A 19,705-nucleotide genomic window follows, 5' to 3' on the forward strand; every position below is an offset into this window, starting at 1 on the left:
GTGGGCCTATCATTGTTAACGGCGAAACGTGGGTATTTCATACACCCTTGCCTGAACCATCTGGTATAAAAGGCGTGATATTATGTAAATTTTAATAAAAATATTATCAAATATTTGTTTCCCTTACATCTTTTAACTAAAACAATATCTAGCCCACATATGTACGCAATATGTAGACGAGAACATTTGGTCAAAAACAAGCGCGAATGATTTATGAATAGACGTGGGCAGAAAATATGTACCAATTACTATGTTCGCTACATACACGCTTATACGTCTCGTCATACAGACATATAAAACAAAGTCCCCCGCCACGGCCGGCAGTTTCTTCACGACAATATTGAAAAAATCTTAACAGTTTTGCATGCGGATTATAACAATAATTAAGACATACGGTACATACATAAAATCACACCTTCTTCCTATCGGGGTAGGCAGAGACAAAAGACGGTCAACAATACATAGAATGGATATACAAGAGAAGTTTCGATATAATAATATATTGAGGTATTGGTATTATTGGATAAAATATAATGCAGATTGTTAAGGATAAAAATATAGCGCTGCGATCAGACAAAACAAAGTCAGACCGTTGTTTTCAACTATTAAAATAGGCATAGTACTCAACGAATAACATTATAACGTTTTTGTAATTATTCCCTCTTAAAACGATCCAGAATCCTATATATAATAATGATAATATGGCTGTATTTCGCTCTTATTGTTACAAAACAATAGATGAATTTTGTACCTAATCATCTTGTTCGAAATGAACACACCTATCCAAATAAGTAAATGTTGATACACAGTTTATTAATAAACAAAAACCACAAGGAAAAAGGAAAGATGTCACCTAAACTACCGAGTTTTAATTAATCCCCTCATCTTAAATTCTCGAACATTTATAGATCATTTATTTATTCAGATTATTAAATATGATATGAATTGGGTAAACAAGTTTTGTATAATAAACGCGGTCTCAACGAGAACTTGTAAAAACAAAAATAATGACAACGACCTCTATTCTTTCGTACTTATATTCGTGCAACTCAATGATTTTGATAACTCTTGTTAATATATTGAGGTAATCATATCAAATAAAGATAATTAATATTATGTTTTAAGTTAAATAGATAGTTACGTACACAAGTGCATTGCAATTGTGATAGTTCGTTTTGTTAATACGTTCCTCATAGAAGATATCATATCAATATATTAGGTCGGGGAAAAGTCTTTTGGCATTATAGTATGTATGAACTTGTAATAAAATCTTTTCTCTACACGAAAAAGCTCGATATTTGCTGTTTCGTGTAACGTGGAAAAACTTTTTCCCCGACCTAATATTATGCACATTTTTTTAACCCGTGACTAACCGAAATGAGAGAGGGGTTAAGCTGTAAGTTCTGCTGGCCAAGTGCAGGCTGGACCCTTAGCCCTCAAGAAATAGTTAAGTTAAGTTAGTAAATAACCGATCCCTTTGGCCTAAATTCTAGATTAGAAGTACCAGTTATCATACAAGGATAATATACATTCATGTTAGTGAAAGAATTTCGTAAATGGAGCAGTAGTTTTCGAGATAAGTATGTTTACACAAACAATCTCTTCACATGCACTCGTATTAAACAAAGACCACATACCTATTATTTTATTACACTAATTACAATTCTTAAAACCACTTTCACGGTTTATTCAAAATAGTGAGAACAAATGTATGAAAACCAACGTTATACTCCTCCTGATAAACTAACCGATACTTATCTGGAAGTGATAGAACAATAGACATTACTATATCAAATATTCGTTAAAAAATTCGTTTGTTTCTTGTCACAGTTCTATCCTTTATAAAATGTCGGTCAAACTAGTACAAGAATATTAGGCATGCTTATACTGCCTACTCTGTGTCAAAAAAGAATAGGAAAAAACCATAAACAACCCCTTCTATATTTGACGAAATTATATTTTCACGAACCACCACCAGTGATTACCATTCACACCAGTTCAGAAGTGGTTTTAGGCCCTAATGACTTTTCTTTTAACAGTTAATTTAAAGTACTCTTACGTAAAACTTATTTTTGTTTAAATTGTACAGATAGAAGTTATTATACAAAGGTTTTCCTTAATAAATTGTAAACCTTTACACCACGTATAGGTTCGCGATTAATAAAATAATTTATTTATGACTGTAAATAACATGAAATGAATTAGTAAGTTCAGTAGATATGTATAGTGACGCACATAGTCGATTGTGGTTGGTACCTAAGACAAATGGTCAAATGAATCATGGAGCAAAGACCATTACCGATGCTCCCATAGACTATTAATTTTATGAGAGAAAAATAACTTAAGACATTTAGACACATAGAATTTCCGCACACCTGGTTAAATAGAATAGAAAAGTTATCTTGTGCTGGAAAAATCTGTACTTAATTATGTTCTTTTCTTTATGAAAAGACTTTCTAAATATAAGTATTATTATGAAGAACTAGGAACTCAAGAACTAGATAAAAGGGTCGTATATATTTTCTACAATTTACCAAATAACTAAGTTGCATAAGAACTGTGTGCCTTTGAAATTATTTAGGTTAGAAACCTCAAATATTGTTAATTATTTAATAGAAGTTACATTATTTTATTAACGCTGGCAAGATTTGGTGCGAATACGAAAATAATTAATTCACTTTATTTAGATTTAATTCGCTATATTTTTTTCTTAGTTATCAGCTGATTCAAGTTCATAATCACTTGTTTTACGTAGGAATACATACTATAAATGATAAGATCTCATAAGACAAGTCACATAAGGAAAGTTTTTATGCGTATAGGAAAATCCAGAGATCTTTCCTCAGCTGGGTTATTTAATGATTCATAAAGCAGAGATGATATTATATAAAGATAAAGAATGATAAACTTGAATCTTATAAAATAATCGAAGATTGAGAAACCGTGGCGAGAGGTGATTTATTGGGAAATACTCACGTTTTAAATAATTTATATAGGGGAAAAACTATGCCGAACATTCCAGTTTCAAACTAACTATGGCAGTATCTAAGCAATTCTTTAAAGCTAAAAAGGATTAGTTACAACTAATTACTCTTATCTTAATTTGCCACGACGCACGGTGGATCGAAAATCGGCTGTAGAAGACATAGAATCTCGATGTCGTGAATGTTATTTTTTTTTATGGAAATGTCTTCTGCTGATCATTACTGTTCTATAAAATGTCATATGAAGTAATTGTGTGCGCAAATGGATGAGTTATAATTTTTTTAAGAAAATTTTGTATGGAGCTGACATGAAAAATGAGAATATCTCTGGAATCGCAAGGTTGACCGTTATATCCTTGCACACTGATATAGTACTATTTATTTATGAATTTTTGACATACTTTATACCGCGGCATCACTTGCGATTTTTTTTCTAAAAATCGTCAAAATTTTCAAAAAAAAAATTTTGTTTATGATACATTTTAATGCTTAAGTATGACAATAACAAGTGTAATTTACAATATTTTTTATGCTTAGACCAAAACGTTCTAAGAAATCACAAAATCGTATTACTCCTCCTCTAATGGTGCTCTCTGAACCTCGTATAATCTTTGTTTCGGGCCTCTGAAGCTTCTTCCGAAAGACTTCCAATTGTTACAATAGCATTTACTGCAATTATGTCCCCTCCGTGAATCAACAATTTGTGGATGGTTGATGACATGTGGTACCCACCATACAGTTCCACGTATTTTGCAGCGGTTGTTCTAGCGTATTCTTTAATTACGGTACGTCTACAAACTCTCCAGATGTGATAGCTCTCAGACTCATAGCAAACCTGCGTATTATATCTTCATCTGATGCAATGATCATCTTTGAATCGATCTTGGATGAGTTTTTTCCGTGGGTGCAATAACTCTTGGTGGCCTTCTCCTCTAGCAGACCACTTTTTGAAGTCGAGACTATACGGTATGTGTAAAAATTATTCCATCACATATGCATGAAATGATGATAATCCGAACTCATACACACCAGAAGAAATGGTTTTTGACGCAATGGCATCTAACTTATTCATTTATGTGGTTTTAGCCAAACACATGTAGCAAGCCGCATTGACTTCGTTTCTTTGTACATATCTGTACAAATTTTGCCATCAATCATCGACATCATTACTTGGTGACTAATTTTATGTCCCTGACATTTTGAGGGAATGAGAGCTGCAATTTTGTTATCTGTAACGGGAGCTTCAATATTGTTATCCATAGCAGTTTTTTCCATCGTGACAACTCCTTTGGATGCTTTCGAAAAACGAAACTGGACTGGAGGGTAATAGATAGGTGAGTAGGGTTTTGGATATACCCATACGGTATCACCGTCAGCTATCAACTTTAATGGAACCAAAAAGGTCATAAATATGCTGGAATCATCTTAACCACTCTCTATGTTTTGCTTATATCCACTTTGATAAGATGCACCGTCAAATCCCAAGTTCGATATTAATATATTTTTTTTATCTTGTCGTTACAAGTTCGGTATTTGGATTAGATGAAGACCTAATACGCAGGTTTGCTATGAGTCTGAGAGCTATCACATCTGGAGAGTTTGTAGACGTACCGAAATTAAAGAATACGCTAGAACAACCGCTGCAAAATACGTGGAACTGTATGGTGGGTACCACATGTCATCAACCATCCACAAATTGTTGATTCACGGAGGGGACATAATTGCAGTAAATGCTATTGTAACAATTGGAAGTCTTTCGGAAGAAGCTTCAGAGGCACGAAACAAAGATTATACGAGGTTCAGAGAGCACCATTAGAGGAGGAGTAATACGATTTTGTGATTTCTTAGAACGTTTTGGTCTAAGCATAAAAAATATTGTAAATTACACTTGTTATTGTCATACTTAAGCATTAAAATGTATCATAAACAAAATTTTTTTTTTGAAAATTTTGACGATTTTTAGAAAAAAAATCGCAAGTGATGCCGCGATATAAAGTATGTCAAAAATTCATAAATAAATAGTACTATATCAGTGTGCAAGGATATAACGGCCAACCTTGCGATTCCAGAGATATTCTCATTTTTCATGTCAGCTCCATACAAAATTTTCTTAAAAAAATTATAACTCATCCATTCGCGCACACAATTACTTCATATGACATTTTATAGAACAGTAATGATCAGCAGAAGACATTTCCATCAAAAAAAATAACATTCACGACATCGAGATTCTATGTCTTCTACAGCCGATTTTCGATCCACCGTGCGACGTACCTACGTTCTTCCGTCTAAAAGTGGATCCTACTATGATATACTTAACGTTCAATTTCCTATTGTTATCATAACAAAGATAATTTGTTACCCATAATACATTATAGTAAGTCGAGCTGATGTCAGCGCATACATTCACCATACAAGTGATTATTTGTAAAAACTTCCTTCCTCGAGAGAAAAACACAAGGAAGGCGAGAGAAGCCTTGATCGTCGACCGGCTACGTCACGACTTGTCAGGCAACTGACAAAGCTTGTCCCGTGGAGTAACGACCTCAGCAAAAAACGCCACAAAAACACCACTGTCAATAACATAGCGTTTACGATACATAATATACAGGATATCACCGGTCTCAATCCTTTATTATTTATCTTTTTGCCTCGACGTTAGTCAAATGTCCTTAAATGACAATGCCCTTTAACCTATTTTTTGCGATTTCGCAAATACCTATCAATTAAATACTGGTTTTATCAAGAAAACAGGTTGTTTGTCGACCACTGGCATTAGTTCATCGGTAGAATAACAACTGAATATGTACACGTACGTCGCGAAGCATAGAAAATTATAGCAGAATTTGAGTCGAACATTTTGACGAATTCATATTGTGACGACCTACAAAAACAGCGAAACGGGAAGTAAAGCAACCACGCATTTAGTTTGCCTTTGTTTGTTGTTACAACCAGTTCAAAAAGGTCTTATAAAAAATTGTTGCTACAGAATCTATGGAAAATTTTGGCAGTGTAAATGAATGTATCCAGATTAGCCTTCCCTTGCCTGACTCTTGCCTAAAATAATGCCCTACTACTACTTTCACGACATGTTGCGTGACAGGCGAACTTGCAATAAATCGTAAAAAAAATGATAGACAACACTGAACATAAACTAGTCGAATTTTTCATCACTTGTGGATAGTTAAGTGTAAAAAAACAGCAAAAACTAGTTAGTTTTAAGTTTTTAATGAGACAAATGACGAAGTTATGCCTTGTTCTCATGGGGGTTAAGAGATTAAAGATTAGGATTTTAATTTCATGTTATTGAAATATATTGAAGAACTAGGCTTGATTTTATGTATGTAATGTGTGTTTAATATGTTTTTAGTATTTACCCTTTATTTTATGAGGAATATATCTGTAAATATTATTATTATGCTTTATTTACATAGTATTTATAATAGATGATACAATTTTAATCATATCTACTTCCTTAATGATGACAGACTGGATGTACACTATTATCAGTTTTGCAAACCTTGGAATTTAGCAGCCAGTAACTTCCTCTATAGTGCCAAATCACATCCTTTTTAATCAACTGAAACTGATATTAATAGACGCAATTGGGACTTAAAACTCGAAATGAATGAACATAGTAACAATAATAAGTTGTGTGTGTAGTGTAATTATTTAGTAGCCTGTCACTGATAATTTTTTTAGTAAAGTTATCCAATTATGATTGCTCTTGACATATTAGAATTTACGATTTTTGTTCAAGGAAAGTGTAGAAAATGCTTTGAACCTCACCTGGGCATGGTAGTAAAGGATACAACACGGGTGCTATTTACAAGCCCCTTTACCCCTTTCCCTCAATCCCCTCAAGGGTCTTATCTTACATTTAAAAACCTCAGAACGTAGACTTGAGGTAATGGTTCATATGGACACTGTGGCCGTACAACAGTGTATCATGGATTTGAATCCTACATAGTGCAAGTATTAATTGTATAATGAACATGAGTATCTGTTTAGTTTTAAAACTCAATGTCATTGTATCTACCTACTATCTATACATTTGTATAACTAAGTCTATCAATTGTCTAGCTACTGTCCAGCCTTTGTCCGTTTTGGAATCAGAAACAGAAGTTTGAAGAGCCATATATTTAAATTCAGTGGTTAACCACACAAAGAATAATATTTATAGTCAGATAAATTAAATGTTCATGTTATCATGCAGCTACTGTGTATTGCTTACATGTTGATCAACAATAGTGGGTGTCACCTTACAAGCATTCAGATAAGTTTGCCAGTATTATCAGGTGATTGGCTTGCAATTGTTATACTTATGGTTTTATTGTTAGTTACCTTTTTAGGTCTAGGAAGGCATTGTTATTAAGTGCTTATTTAGTGCCTAGGTTTAGTGTTGTTGAAATACTAAGTTGATTAAGTTGTATAGTGAGAAATACTATTGTTATTATGTTGTAGGAAGTTGTATATTGTATTGAAATATACTAAATGAGGATATTTGAAAATGTTATTGTACCAGGCATTTTTGTATCAAATGTTCAATTTTGGACAAAGTTCCTATTTAGAGACAAAGACAGTACAACATTCAAGCTATTCTAACTATTCAAGCTTTTTATCTACTAGGTACCTAGCTAGTTAATAAAATAATTAGTGAATAGGTATGAGAGATCATCTTAGTTTATTTCAAGAACAAAAGAGTCACAGACAATCATTAGTTGCATAGTTTTTTTTTATAGAGTTGTGATTGTAACTTCTCCTATAGTGTTTAGCTATTCAGTCTTCTTTTTAATGTGTAATTAAATAGCTAACTCAGAAATAACATGCTGCTATCTAATAATGTTATGGAGCTTAGCTGACTGCTTTATTGCTCTTATATATTTTTATGTTTTAATCCTTTATTTTTTTAGTAAATATTTCAAAAGTTTACCTGGATTACTATGTTATGTTATGCTTAGTGTTGAATTAGAGAGTTATACCTAACAACAGAACAATCTCAAACTTTATTTTTCATGTGTGGGTACTTTTATGAGTATTTCAACCAAACTTATTAAACAAAATAAAAATGTAGAATCTTTATGAAGGGTAAGAAGTCACTTGTAAAGAGTCATTATTTTTATAGATGATTAAAATAATGACGCCATACAAGTGACTTGACTAACTGGTATGGTATTGTGATGAGTAAACAAGTTGTCTCTACATAAATGTACCTATTCCAATCACAAAAATTATTATAAAGGTCATTGCAGGACATTACACCTCTGTTAACAACTTTGTTCACTCAGTTAGAAACTTTATTTAGGAAACCTGTTGCACACCACCTGTCGTTAATTACCAAAGTTTCACGACAAACCTATCGAATTAACACTGTGATTAATTGTAACATAACATTATTGTTTAAAACCTAACTGGAAGTTTAGAAACACTAACTAGGTGTGCTAAATTAATCGCTGACGGTGACGTTTAACACTCGCTAACGAAAAAGAGCCGAAAGGATTTCAAGGTTCCCTTTTTCTTTTTCTTCCGACGACTAAAATAAATACTGGCCTACATAAGTTTCTTTACCTCGTAAAAAGTTTCTAGAAACTATCTACGCCACATACACATCCATAAACACGTCACAAGTGGGTATGCAAACTTTTAGATGGAAGTGCATTTAAAGATTCCAACTTAGACCGATGCATTGTTTTCATTACGTAGGCAGTAAGTTGCGACATACCTTTGCTCAACTGGCCGACGGAGAGCACCAAGAGGAATACACCAAATATATGTTTAAAGTTCACATGCACTCTTAAACGATACATTTTAACACAATATTATATAAAATGGACGTTTATTTTAGCTTAAAATATTACAAATGTCAGTAACGTCATTGAGGCACTGGTGAACTGAACTGACGGCCGACTGAGACGGCAGACTTTTCCAGTATCCACGTCGGCGTGTGCGTGAGCATAGAGCGTACGTATTGTTTTTGTCAATGTGTGGGCTTGGTTGTTTTTTATTGTTCTGTCAAACTAGCCACGCAAAGGAATCAAACTTACAGCCATATCTGTATTTTAACATGCCGCATTTTTGTGGTGTGTATTTTACTCGTATCCATAATTCTTTAACGCTATAAATGTTTTATTTATGTTAGATGAGGTACCTAGATAAATACTGATCTAAAATATAGAGTAACAAAATGGAATATAGTATGGCGAATGGGAAAAAGTTAAAATAAAATTATAAGAGCAGTTTTGCGTCTGCCTTTCAATTAGGGTAGTTGCAATGATATTGCATTTTTTTAATTTTGAAACTAGTTGCTTAGTTACTGTTCTGCATTTCGCACCTTTGGTAAGACAAGGGCCGAAGTGCTAAAATTTCCGAAAATACTGCCTATAGAACTAATTTCTAACTGTAGGAACAAAGACATTCACTAAATTCAGTTCATTTTCGCCAGAGGGCAGTAGTGCCTTTGTACTTTGTATAGGTATTAATATTTTCATGAAATATAGTATAAATAAATAACTCTCTCTTTTAAATTCCATATTTATATTCTCTAATGTATAAGGTATATTTCTGCTAAAATCAAATTACTGTTTCACATTAGTATGGGTAGAAAAACATTTAATATAAATCAAAAAAAGCCTTTAAATGTCTCTCCTGAAAAAAATTAAAATTAGCACTTCGGCCCTCGTCTTACCGAAGGTGCGATTTAGGAAAACTCAAGATGTTTGTGAAGAATGAGAGAAAAAAAGTGTTTAACCCTATCTGAGATTTTCCTCCGTTTTTAGTTTACCCGTTGCTTCAGTCGGTTTACTTTTAATTTACATGTCAAATCATCTTCTAAAATGATATGTAGGTCGGATAATCGCTGTTTTAGAAAAATAGGCTACGTACGCTCCTGTTGATGGTTTCACAATGCAATTAATATTTTAAAGGCTCCGTAGGCATTACTATATTTTTTCTTTAATGTTCCTAGATAAATAGCAAATAATCTATTAAAAGTATCACGCTGTCGTATTGATTGATAGGAATGTGTGATGTACCTAAATAAAGAAAAAAAATTGTGGCACAAGTATATTCTCTGCTAGGCAAAAGCTTTTACGTGTATAGCATGTCTCCGGCGGTAAGGAATATTTTTATGAGTACAAAATAATGAAGCAATATCAACCATTGAGTACCTACCTACTACATTATTTTTGAAGTTTGCGATCAGACATCGGGTATACACGATATTAAATACCTTATTTCAACTCTTAATTACAACACAAACATTTCTGCAGTGATTTCAGATTTGTCTGTAAATCAGATTTGACTGTTATGCTAAAAAATAACATTGTTACAAGGTTGATTTATGAATAATTATCAAAAGCAAAGATTTTTTGATTTCTTCGTGGCTTACAACTGCATACCGCTGACTAATGAACCACCTAAAACGTTTTACTTTTGGTCGCTGTAAAGTTTCTCTTCTAACGTTGGTCTTGAGGTATTTGTGTCGAATGGCCTACCTGAAGTATCTATTTGATTAGATATTTTAATATTGCACTGTTAACCAGTGCAATATTAAAATATCTAATCAATTTCAGAGCTTTTATTTTTTTAAAGTATGGCACTTTTTAGTTTACTTCCTCTGCCAACCTATAAGAGTGCGCTCAAATAGGTTGGCAGAGGTAGGAGATACTCAGAGAGGCACGGTAAAAGTAAATTAGTATCTGATCTACGTAATTAAGTATCCTACATATCCTTTTATTATTCTCTCTGCCACTTCTAAATAAATTTTGACATTGACAGATGCACAGACTTTTTTTTATATTTCCCTTAATTTTTTACACTGGCAATGAACAAGCCAACTTTTGACAAATCAATAAATCTGGTATTGTCACTTTATAAATATTTACCATAATTTGGGTAAAAATTAAACCAAGACGCAGTGTCAGAAACTTTTGTAATTATTTATATTTTTTTTATACAGTAAAGAGACCCTCTAAGAATAAACAAACTATTGCCAAAACAAGAAGTTCTAAGTGTAAAAATTAATAATTGTAAGGTACAAGCATTCTCGTGCAATTTTTTATTTTTGATTTACTAGTAACCAATTATTGTAGTGAAGGGCTGGGTTAAATAATCTACTTAAATCCTAAATAATACTCATACATAAGAAGTAGCAATTTATGTTTTTAACTAAAACTAGGGACAAATTCTTGCTTATCTAGCAACTCTGTGCGTCGAAACAGAAACTGTCAATCTGATAACATTGTGCAGTAGGAATATTTGTGTTTTTCAGTATTACTGAATTTATTTATGTGCTATATTTGACTAAAGACAAGTTCCTGTTGGTTTCTATCATGTCTGATGAAGACGCAGAACGCTGGGCACGAGATGGCCGAAATAAAGGTAAGTTTAGATATGTAATCAAAGTTTTCATTAAGTTGCAGGATAGAACAATTTTCCACGAAAGAGGTAGTAAATATTACGAATTTACTGAAATAACTGTATATACCGTGTTTATATCTTTATTAGGTTTGTAAAAGAAAATTGCGAAAAATAGGAATAGAAAATAGGGTGTAGCAGAGTATGTTCGCAGCTGCGCGTTACGGGGATCGATAACTAAGTAGGTAGATATAATAGGTCACGAAGAGGGGGGTAGGGGGGTCATTTAGCTGAGCGATTAGTCTTTATATAGAAAATCCATAAATATATTTTTTTTTGTAACTACATTACAAAACAAGAAATATATTTTTTTATATTATAACAATTTAACTTTATAAATTCATTTAATTTATATAAAAAATAATATTTTCTAAACCAAATATCATGTAGGTTAAAGTGTATTTTTGTAGAAAAAAAATAATCAGTATCATATAGTAGACACACCAAAAAAGTTAAAAAAATTTTTCTTATTAGATTACAACACTTTGATTTATAGGATTCTAGATAGACTAGAAAATGTATTTTGATGATGAATTTAGACCCATTAAAAAGCAATAAAAGCTTTTGAAGTAGGGTAACTAGAACGCTGGCTACTTTATACAACTTATAACTAAATGCGGTAACATAATTTATGTTTGATTGGTGTTAAAATGTCTCTTTGTAGCTGGTAAAATACTAAATAAAATTTACTATAATAAAGTTACAAGATCTATACTAAAGTTGAATATAAACCAAGTATTTAGTTATAAAGTTTTTTACGACGTTCTAGAACTGGGATGGTCAAGTCAATTTGTCTGAAGATCGTGTATTCAGGCTTGACTTTCAGCTAGCAAATATATTATCTGTAATGTACTTAATAAATTATGAATAATATTTAATTCATACCGTTGGAGTAAAATTATATTTTAATTTGTTATACATATCGCGGTATTCAAGCCAGAGGGAGGTACTTTGCCGAAAAATGATTTTTTTTTATAATGTCTGACTGTGTCTTCTCTTATTTTTTAAAGTTATAAAGATTTTTTTGTCTCTCGAAAAGTAGGGGTATTGTTTATACGCCCCTATGGCTTGAAGCCAGTGATTTGCTTCTGTACTTACAGGACTAATACCCATGATCAACTGCTTGACTATCCCTGTTCTAGAATGATAACACGTGAGCTCTAGAAACCGAACCTTAGAATAATAATTACTTTTTGTCAATAATTGACAGAAAGTAATAATGTATGTGTCACACATATTCAAATAATTATTTAAGTTAATCTTAATAACCCTTGCCCAGCGGTGGGACTGTAATGTGTTAAAGTACCTAAATTGTATGAAAACTAATTTGTCAGTTTCTTATATCAACATAGGTGAGGTTTCTAGTGTTTAAAATATTCATATAATTGCACTGTATGTTCTTATTTTATGAAATTGTAAACAAATAATTGTCAAGAACTTTAGTAATTATGACTATTAATGACCTAAGAAGTTAAAATGATACAACATTTAAATCATTTTCATCTATAATATGTAAAAGTAATACATCTTAATGGCTAAGGAAGGAACTATTAAGTCATTTTCATCTTATATTCATAAAATTTGAACATGCTGCTTACTCTGAAAATTATTTACTGTGTTTCTTTTAAATGATTTGCAGACAATTTCACACCAGGCATTCTTTATAATGAACAAAATGTTTATGACAAAACAGATACCTAGTCCAGTAATTACTATGAAATACTTTTAAAACTGGAAACTATTGTGTTAGTAAATAAATGAAATGAAAGAATTTAATATATAAAGCAAATTTAAATTCACTCTTTCAGATACTGTTGAGAGAAAGAAAATTGCATGCTTAGTGTGACATTTGTCAACACATATATAGCCTCTTCTAATATGTATAAATAATTATATTTTAATGTATTAAAAGAGAGTTTATACAGCTGGCTCAGTAGAAATCATTATACTTAAGGTGATACTAGATGATTCCAATAAGAATTTCTCATATATGGATTTGCCATACATTACTAGTTATGTATTTAAAGAAAATAGTTGAATTAATAAAGCTAATCTATATTTCTAATCTTTTTTGTTAATCTTGATTGAAATAATCCATTTGAGTGCATTTCACATACAATTCAGTGCTGTTTTACAGCTATTAGTTTTGGGTACAGAAATGGACACTAATTCCATTTTATAGTTTTGAGACCAAGATTAGGTCTGTACCTTGTTAAAATACTCATAGTGGAAAACAAATGGTATTATGTATTGCTGTAAGGCAATGTGATAGTTTACTTATATATTTTATCTTTTTAAATTTCTCTAATTTTGTAGTTATTTACATGCTGAAAAGTAGTTTCCATTATTGAAAATATATTTATAACAAAATTTGGATAAGAAATGAGAATTTCTTGTTGTTCTTCTCATCGTAATTGCTAAATATTATGTTTCATGTCAATTTGAAAATTACTCAGTTTTAAATTTCCTTGTAATTTTTTTTGTAATTACACTACTACTAGTACCTACTGGTTTACAAGTCTTAGTAGTAGGTAGTAGTGAAGACATGAGCATAATATATATTGTGTATTATTTTTTTTGTGGGTTAGTTAGAATGTGCCAGCGCCAACTATTAACTATTGAAAGAGTTTAAGTGACCACAAAAGTAATTCTCAAATTATTAATTGTTTATGCCCAGATTGAAAATTATGTTTCGAGGTTTTGTTTTATAATAATAAAAAAATTAAACATCTGAATTTTAATCTTCCACTGGTTAATATTGGACATTTTGAAGATGGTACCTACTGTTGTATTTTGTACATATTTCTTGTTTTTTGTTGCTTGCTTTAAATTTTTTTTTCTTGAAACTGGACATTGAGGTTTTAAGAAGTTATTCTTAATCTAATTAGTGTGACCAATAATTAAATAATTTTATAGGTACAAAACATAATTAAATTTCTTCTACTTTACATTTTGAAAATGTAACAACAGTGAATATAACTCAAATACCAGTTCCAAAAAGAGTCCATTTTATTAATTGAGGTTTAAGGGTTTTTCTGAGTAAATAGCTAGCATGATTTTATGGTTTGAATTAATTATTAGCTGGGTTTGATAATAACTGCATTTTTTTAAAATAATATACAGCACACATTAGCTAATTTGATGCTAAACTAGCCCTTTGTAACTAATATAAAAAGCAAGCGCCATTTACTAACTACTACAAAAGTTAGAATGGCAGCCAAATACTTAAAAAAAAAGTTTAATGGAATACATTTCGCGGTATTATTATTGGCACATAGAAAAAAAAATGTTGATCAATATGATATCTTGAGTTCGAATTTCGAGTTTTAACTTCGAATTAGTAGTTCTTTTTTTATTTGAATTTTAAAACTTGAATGGTGTGATTGTAACTCTTGCATTAGTTAGTGGTGGATTTTAATCACGTAAATTGTTTTTTAGAATTTGAAAATGTACATGCTGACTTTCTTTTTAGTGTTTTATTTAAATAAATGATTGAGGATAGTTTGTCAGTTGGAAAATAAAATTAAATGGCAAACTGAAAAACTTGAGTAAGCATAAATATTTTCTAGTTGTTAGAATTAGTAAATTTTTAATAAAATTAAAGATGGCTGCTTACAAAATAAATTAGAAATCTGATTAGAGTTTTGATTTTTTGTAATAGCTTGCTCAGTAGAGTGAAAAGTATAATACTGTGGTATAGTTTTTGAGTAACGAGATATTTACGATTCCTAAATAATTGGAGGAAAGTACATAGCTTTATTTACCGTGACAGTTATGAGGTGGGGGTGATTTTGATTTTGAATTGGTAAAGGGTCGAATTTATGGGTCAGTATTAAAGATGGTGGTCGCATACAATAGTTGTGATGTTTATGGGCAAGTTAATGAGCAAGCGCCATCTATTAAGTAATATAAGGGTTAGAATTACCACAAAACTAATTTCTAAATATTTCAGATGAACATTTCATTTTTTAAATTACTTAGACCTATTATATTAAAAATATTTCTGTTTGTTGTGTTTTCAATTCTTGTATTATTTAAGGGTTGATTATTTTTCGAAACTTATTTTAATTTTCTGCTGGCTTTGATTTTCTTTTGTTTTTTTTACATAAATGGTGGTTGAATGCATGTGGATATAAACGTTTTATGAATCAAATTTTTTTATGATTGGTAATAAATAAAAATAAACATAATTAATGTATCTACATGCATTTTTTCTACTTACTGCTTGGCATAATCTTTTCTGTCTTCTGCTTGATAAAATCATTACATCTTGAAAAACTAATTATACCAGTTTCAATACTTTTTGAATAAAGGAAGGTTAGCTTATCAGGAACAATTTGTTCATACATTATGATGTCTTATCTATCGGATTGGTAATTCGATAGTGTGATACTTATTGATAAGAAATTGGTATTTTAGTTTCATGAATGTGATATGTTGGATAGTTTAAAATTTTACTTTTAAAGTTAGTTTGTTAAATCATTAATTTGCATTTGAAATGTTTTTGGGTACATTTTTAAGTATTTTGTAGGCGTATTTTCGGTGAATATCTGTTTTTTAACTTTTGGTCTATGAAATGTAAATACTGTATGTTTTTGTGCGTATCGCTGAAAGTACGCCGAATGTGTAATTAATTTTAGTTTTAATTATATAATTACATATTATTATATCGTTTATCTAATTATTATTTGAACTATTTTTCATGCTGGCGTATCGCTTAGGCGCGGTTTCACAACTATTGGATAAGTGTCGGTTAGCATATCAAGCGGTCGGTCATTTATCTGACAGTTTCCTTATCCATGGGATAGTTTATCTGACACTTATCCATATCCATAAACTGGCCATTAGTATTAACATCATTTTCATCTAGTTATCATCATCATTTATTATCTCTTTATTTCAAAAATAACCTGTTTATGAGTTCTAACGATTTTTTTGTCTCAGTAATTCCTACCCTTATGTCAGGGGACTTTTGTGATAAAGGGGTAATTTATGCAGACTACGCTCTCACTGCAACTGTGTATTATATTATTACCCGACTGCGCCGGGAGGGATTATGTTTCTCATTGCGATTTGCTCACTGCGATTGTTTAGGTATTCAATATGATGAAGGTTTACACACGGTATATCGGAAGAGCCCTTTGTAGAGAAGTGGGACATTGAAACAGGCTACATTAATTATAGGTAATATATATTATTTTAATGTACCTCTTTTGTGGAAAATTGTCTAATTTCAGGGATATGGAATGAAGACTTCGGTGTTTAAATATTTCGTATACATTATTATGTAGGTGATAAAATAGTAAAGTTTAGATAGTTGTTCGTATCGTTCTAGGACATAGGGTTTTAGTCCAAGTAAAAGTTAGTTATTTTATATATGTACATATTAGGTAGTTTTCACAATAGGTACAAGGGAGCTGGTGCGCTTTTTTCATTATGTTGTTTACTTAGAAATTAAGTAACTTAATACCTATATCAATTAGATCACAGCGGTACAGTGACGGCAGTTTATATGATATGCGTGTGATAGTCGACTAAAATTAATGACTTTACATGTTTTACGCAATATCAAAGTATTGTTCAAGTAAAAACACCTCAGATTACGCCGCTATTATTGATCTACTACTCATATCGCATACAAGAAAGACACAAGTATTATAATATCGATTTACTAGCTGACCCCCGCAACTTTGCTTGCGTCACATAAGAAAGAATTGATCATAATTTTAATTTTTTGTAACTTTTTTACTGGTACTCTGTTACTATTCGGTAGCGTGATGTTATATAGCCTATAGCATTTCTCAATAAATAGGCTATGCAACGCTAAGTTTTTTTCAATTCGCATTAGTATTTACTGAGATTAGCGCGTTCAACCAAACAAACAAACTGTACAATTTTATAATATTAGTATAGATTGTTCAAGTAAAATCACCTTAGATTATGCCGCTGTTATTGATCCACTACAAGAAAGACACAAGTACTATAATATTGATTGATTCTTATGCCTATTTACTAAAAGCGTGTTAGATTCTCAATTCTAGAAAGGCCTAAGTGCCTGTGCGTGAATCCGATTTTATGTCCTTTTCTCACCAAGATTGTGATGTGCGTAACGTTCTTGCGCATGTACTAGATCCATAAGGCGTTGCGTCTCAGACTTCTTGGGTGCGCAGATTAGACTTCAGTGCTTGGCTGACTTGCCTAACCGCGACTACTCGACACCGCGAATAAGAAAAAAATCATAGTTTAAAAAAAATAGTGAAGTGGTTTTTTTTTGCATTAAAATGAATTTGAACTTAAGTCAGTCTAAAAATAATAGAGTCATTATATAGTGTTGTGAAAAAAGTGAAATATGGGTTTGTTAATTTAACTAATAATATTTTTTCTAGATTTTAAGAATTTCGGATTTTTAAAAGCGAATATTTTTTTAGTCTTAAATGGGAAAGGAATAATGAAGTTTATTTCTTATTTTGAATATTTCCGGTTTTTTCTTTGTCTTAGGCATTAGGTACCATTTTTGTCGAATTTATGAAATAGGAATAAATATGAATCTAATAACGGGTGTCATCTAGGTAGTTGTTACTTGTACAAAATAATTTATTTTATTTAATCTCATAATAAAAAATCGCTTTGGAAAATTCTAGACGCACTAAGTCCTAGCGCATACTAACGCGCAGGTCCGCGCACCCTAATTGTTTGAAGTGGATCAATAACGTGCGAGGGTTGGTGAGCCCGGCCGAATGCCCTAGGTCTAGACTGCGAGAGAGCGCGGCGGCGGCGGGTGCGCTCCCGGTCCGTCAGCTATCGTTCCTTTAGCCAAAGCCTTTGTGAGTTGAAATTATTTAAATCGGTGATTATATTATACAGAGTGTGTCAAATATATCGTTATTATATATATGATGTTTCTGTGTATTATTTGTAATGTGTGAATTTATTAAGGAGGTGTTATTTATTAATTAATTTAATGTGAAGTGATCAAATTTGGTGATGAATAAAGAATGAAGTGTTGAATTGTGGTGATTAATTTAATGTGCAGTGTTGAATTTCTTGATATATATTTTTTTGGACATAATAAAAAAATCTGAAAATTCTGAAGACCCTTCGAGAAGGCAGCCGCCGTGGAAGACTCCTTCTACGTCTTCGGATGAAAGCCGCTTCAAATTGAAGACCGGATAAAACATATACATCCATATAGAAACACCAACGCTCCGCCGCCATTTTGTGGCATCATGGGCATCTGCGCAGATGCCATGCGCAGAAACCGACGCCATTAATTATCAATTCGGGGTTCACATCGAGGCTTTTAAAGCTCTTCTAAAAGCTTATTGAGGATGGCTATAATGATACACAATAGATTATTTCCGCCGGAGCCTGTGGTCTTCGAGAAAATAAGAGCGTTCGAGGAATCGAGACTTAAGCGGTATCATTTGATGTGCCACCGCACAAGTATGGCCAAGCAGAAGGAGAGCATACGATTTCGAAGAGTTCATGTTCTTGAGTTTATGTTTTTTCAGTAAAGTTTGTTGGTTAGGATTGTGATATGAACGGCACTGGGCAGACGGCGGGTAGTTGCGAGCGGGACAATTTCATCGTGATAAAAGCGATTATCGAATAAAACTAATGCGTTGCATGGGTCATGTGCGCCGATTATATATTATCCGACCGGCGTATAATGGCGTTTAAAATGACCGCCGTCTGCGCAGTGTCTTACAGGCTGTTGGCTAAAGATAACGAAAGACTGATATCGTGCGAAAAGTATTGAAATATAAAGACTTTGTGTGAGTGCTTAACGAGATACAGAACGAGATCTGCAGTTACTATGTAAGTTTGATTTACTTTATTATATTTTTCTAGGTACCCGGCGGCGAGCTGGTGGCATTATTTAATTTTCATTGTGATTTAATTTCAACTATATATTGATTATATAATTATATTTTCTTAAGTACCGACTGACCGGCGTTCTCTTGTCTTTGCCCCTTATATTTGATGTAGTCACACTTATAATATTAATATAAACACTTATAATCTCGTTTTGGCTGATCCTCTCTTATCCATCGTCTTTAATGCCAGTAGAAGGGTGACCAGTCAGGGACGAGCCCTATAGGTTTTGCGCGGAAGGCGGGGCGCTAAACTCCCTCCCTAGGGGGAGGGCTGGCATTTAATAACAATCCCCAATTCGTTAAATAACATCTATGGTGAGTAAGCTAGAGTGAGAGAGTAAGCTAAAGTGAGAGAGTGAGTGTGAGTGAGTATGCGTGATGAGTGAGTGTGAGTAAGAGAGTTAGAGTGAGTGAGAGAGTGCGCGTGAG

General features: G+C 32.2%; 2 protein-coding genes across 8 annotated transcripts in view; one reads left to right on the plus strand and one right to left on the minus strand.

Annotated features, from left to right (window-relative positions):
• The window catches only part of l(1)G0289 (plexin domain containing lethal (1) G0289), a 59,289-nt gene extending 50,354 nt beyond the window's left edge, over positions 1-8,935 (minus strand). The window contains exon 1 of the mRNA XM_076134330.1: positions 8,707-8,935. Coding sequence (XP_075990445.1) covers positions 8,707-8,791 — 85 coding nt within the window. The 5' untranslated portion in view covers positions 8,792-8,935. The remainder of the gene's footprint in view (positions 1-8,706) is intronic.
• Positions 8,936-11,204: 2,269 nt separating this feature from the next.
• The window catches only part of Blos2 (biogenesis of lysosome-related organelles complex 1 subunit 2), a 112,372-nt gene continuing 103,871 nt past the window's right edge, over positions 11,205-19,705 (plus strand). The window contains exons 1-2 of one of the 7 annotated variants that reach the window (XM_076135408.1): positions 17,779-18,246; positions 19,124-19,217. Coding sequence is in view for 2 of the 7 variants with exons in the window: in XM_076135399.1 (XP_075991514.1) it covers positions 11,315-11,363 (49 nt within the window). In the remaining 5 variants the exon portion in view is untranslated. Of the gene's footprint in view, positions 11,364-14,868; positions 17,753-17,778; positions 18,247-18,910; positions 19,218-19,705 lie in introns of those variants that run through there. The other 6 variants (XM_076135409.1, XM_076135406.1, XM_076135404.1 and 3 more) reach the window with 6 other exon arrangements.

This window comes from Anticarsia gemmatalis, chromosome Z, assembly GCF_050436995.1.
Source record: "Anticarsia gemmatalis isolate Benzon Research Colony breed Stoneville strain chromosome Z, ilAntGemm2 primary, whole genome shotgun sequence".
Taxonomy (NCBI): Eukaryota; Metazoa; Arthropoda; class Insecta; order Lepidoptera; family Erebidae; genus Anticarsia; species Anticarsia gemmatalis.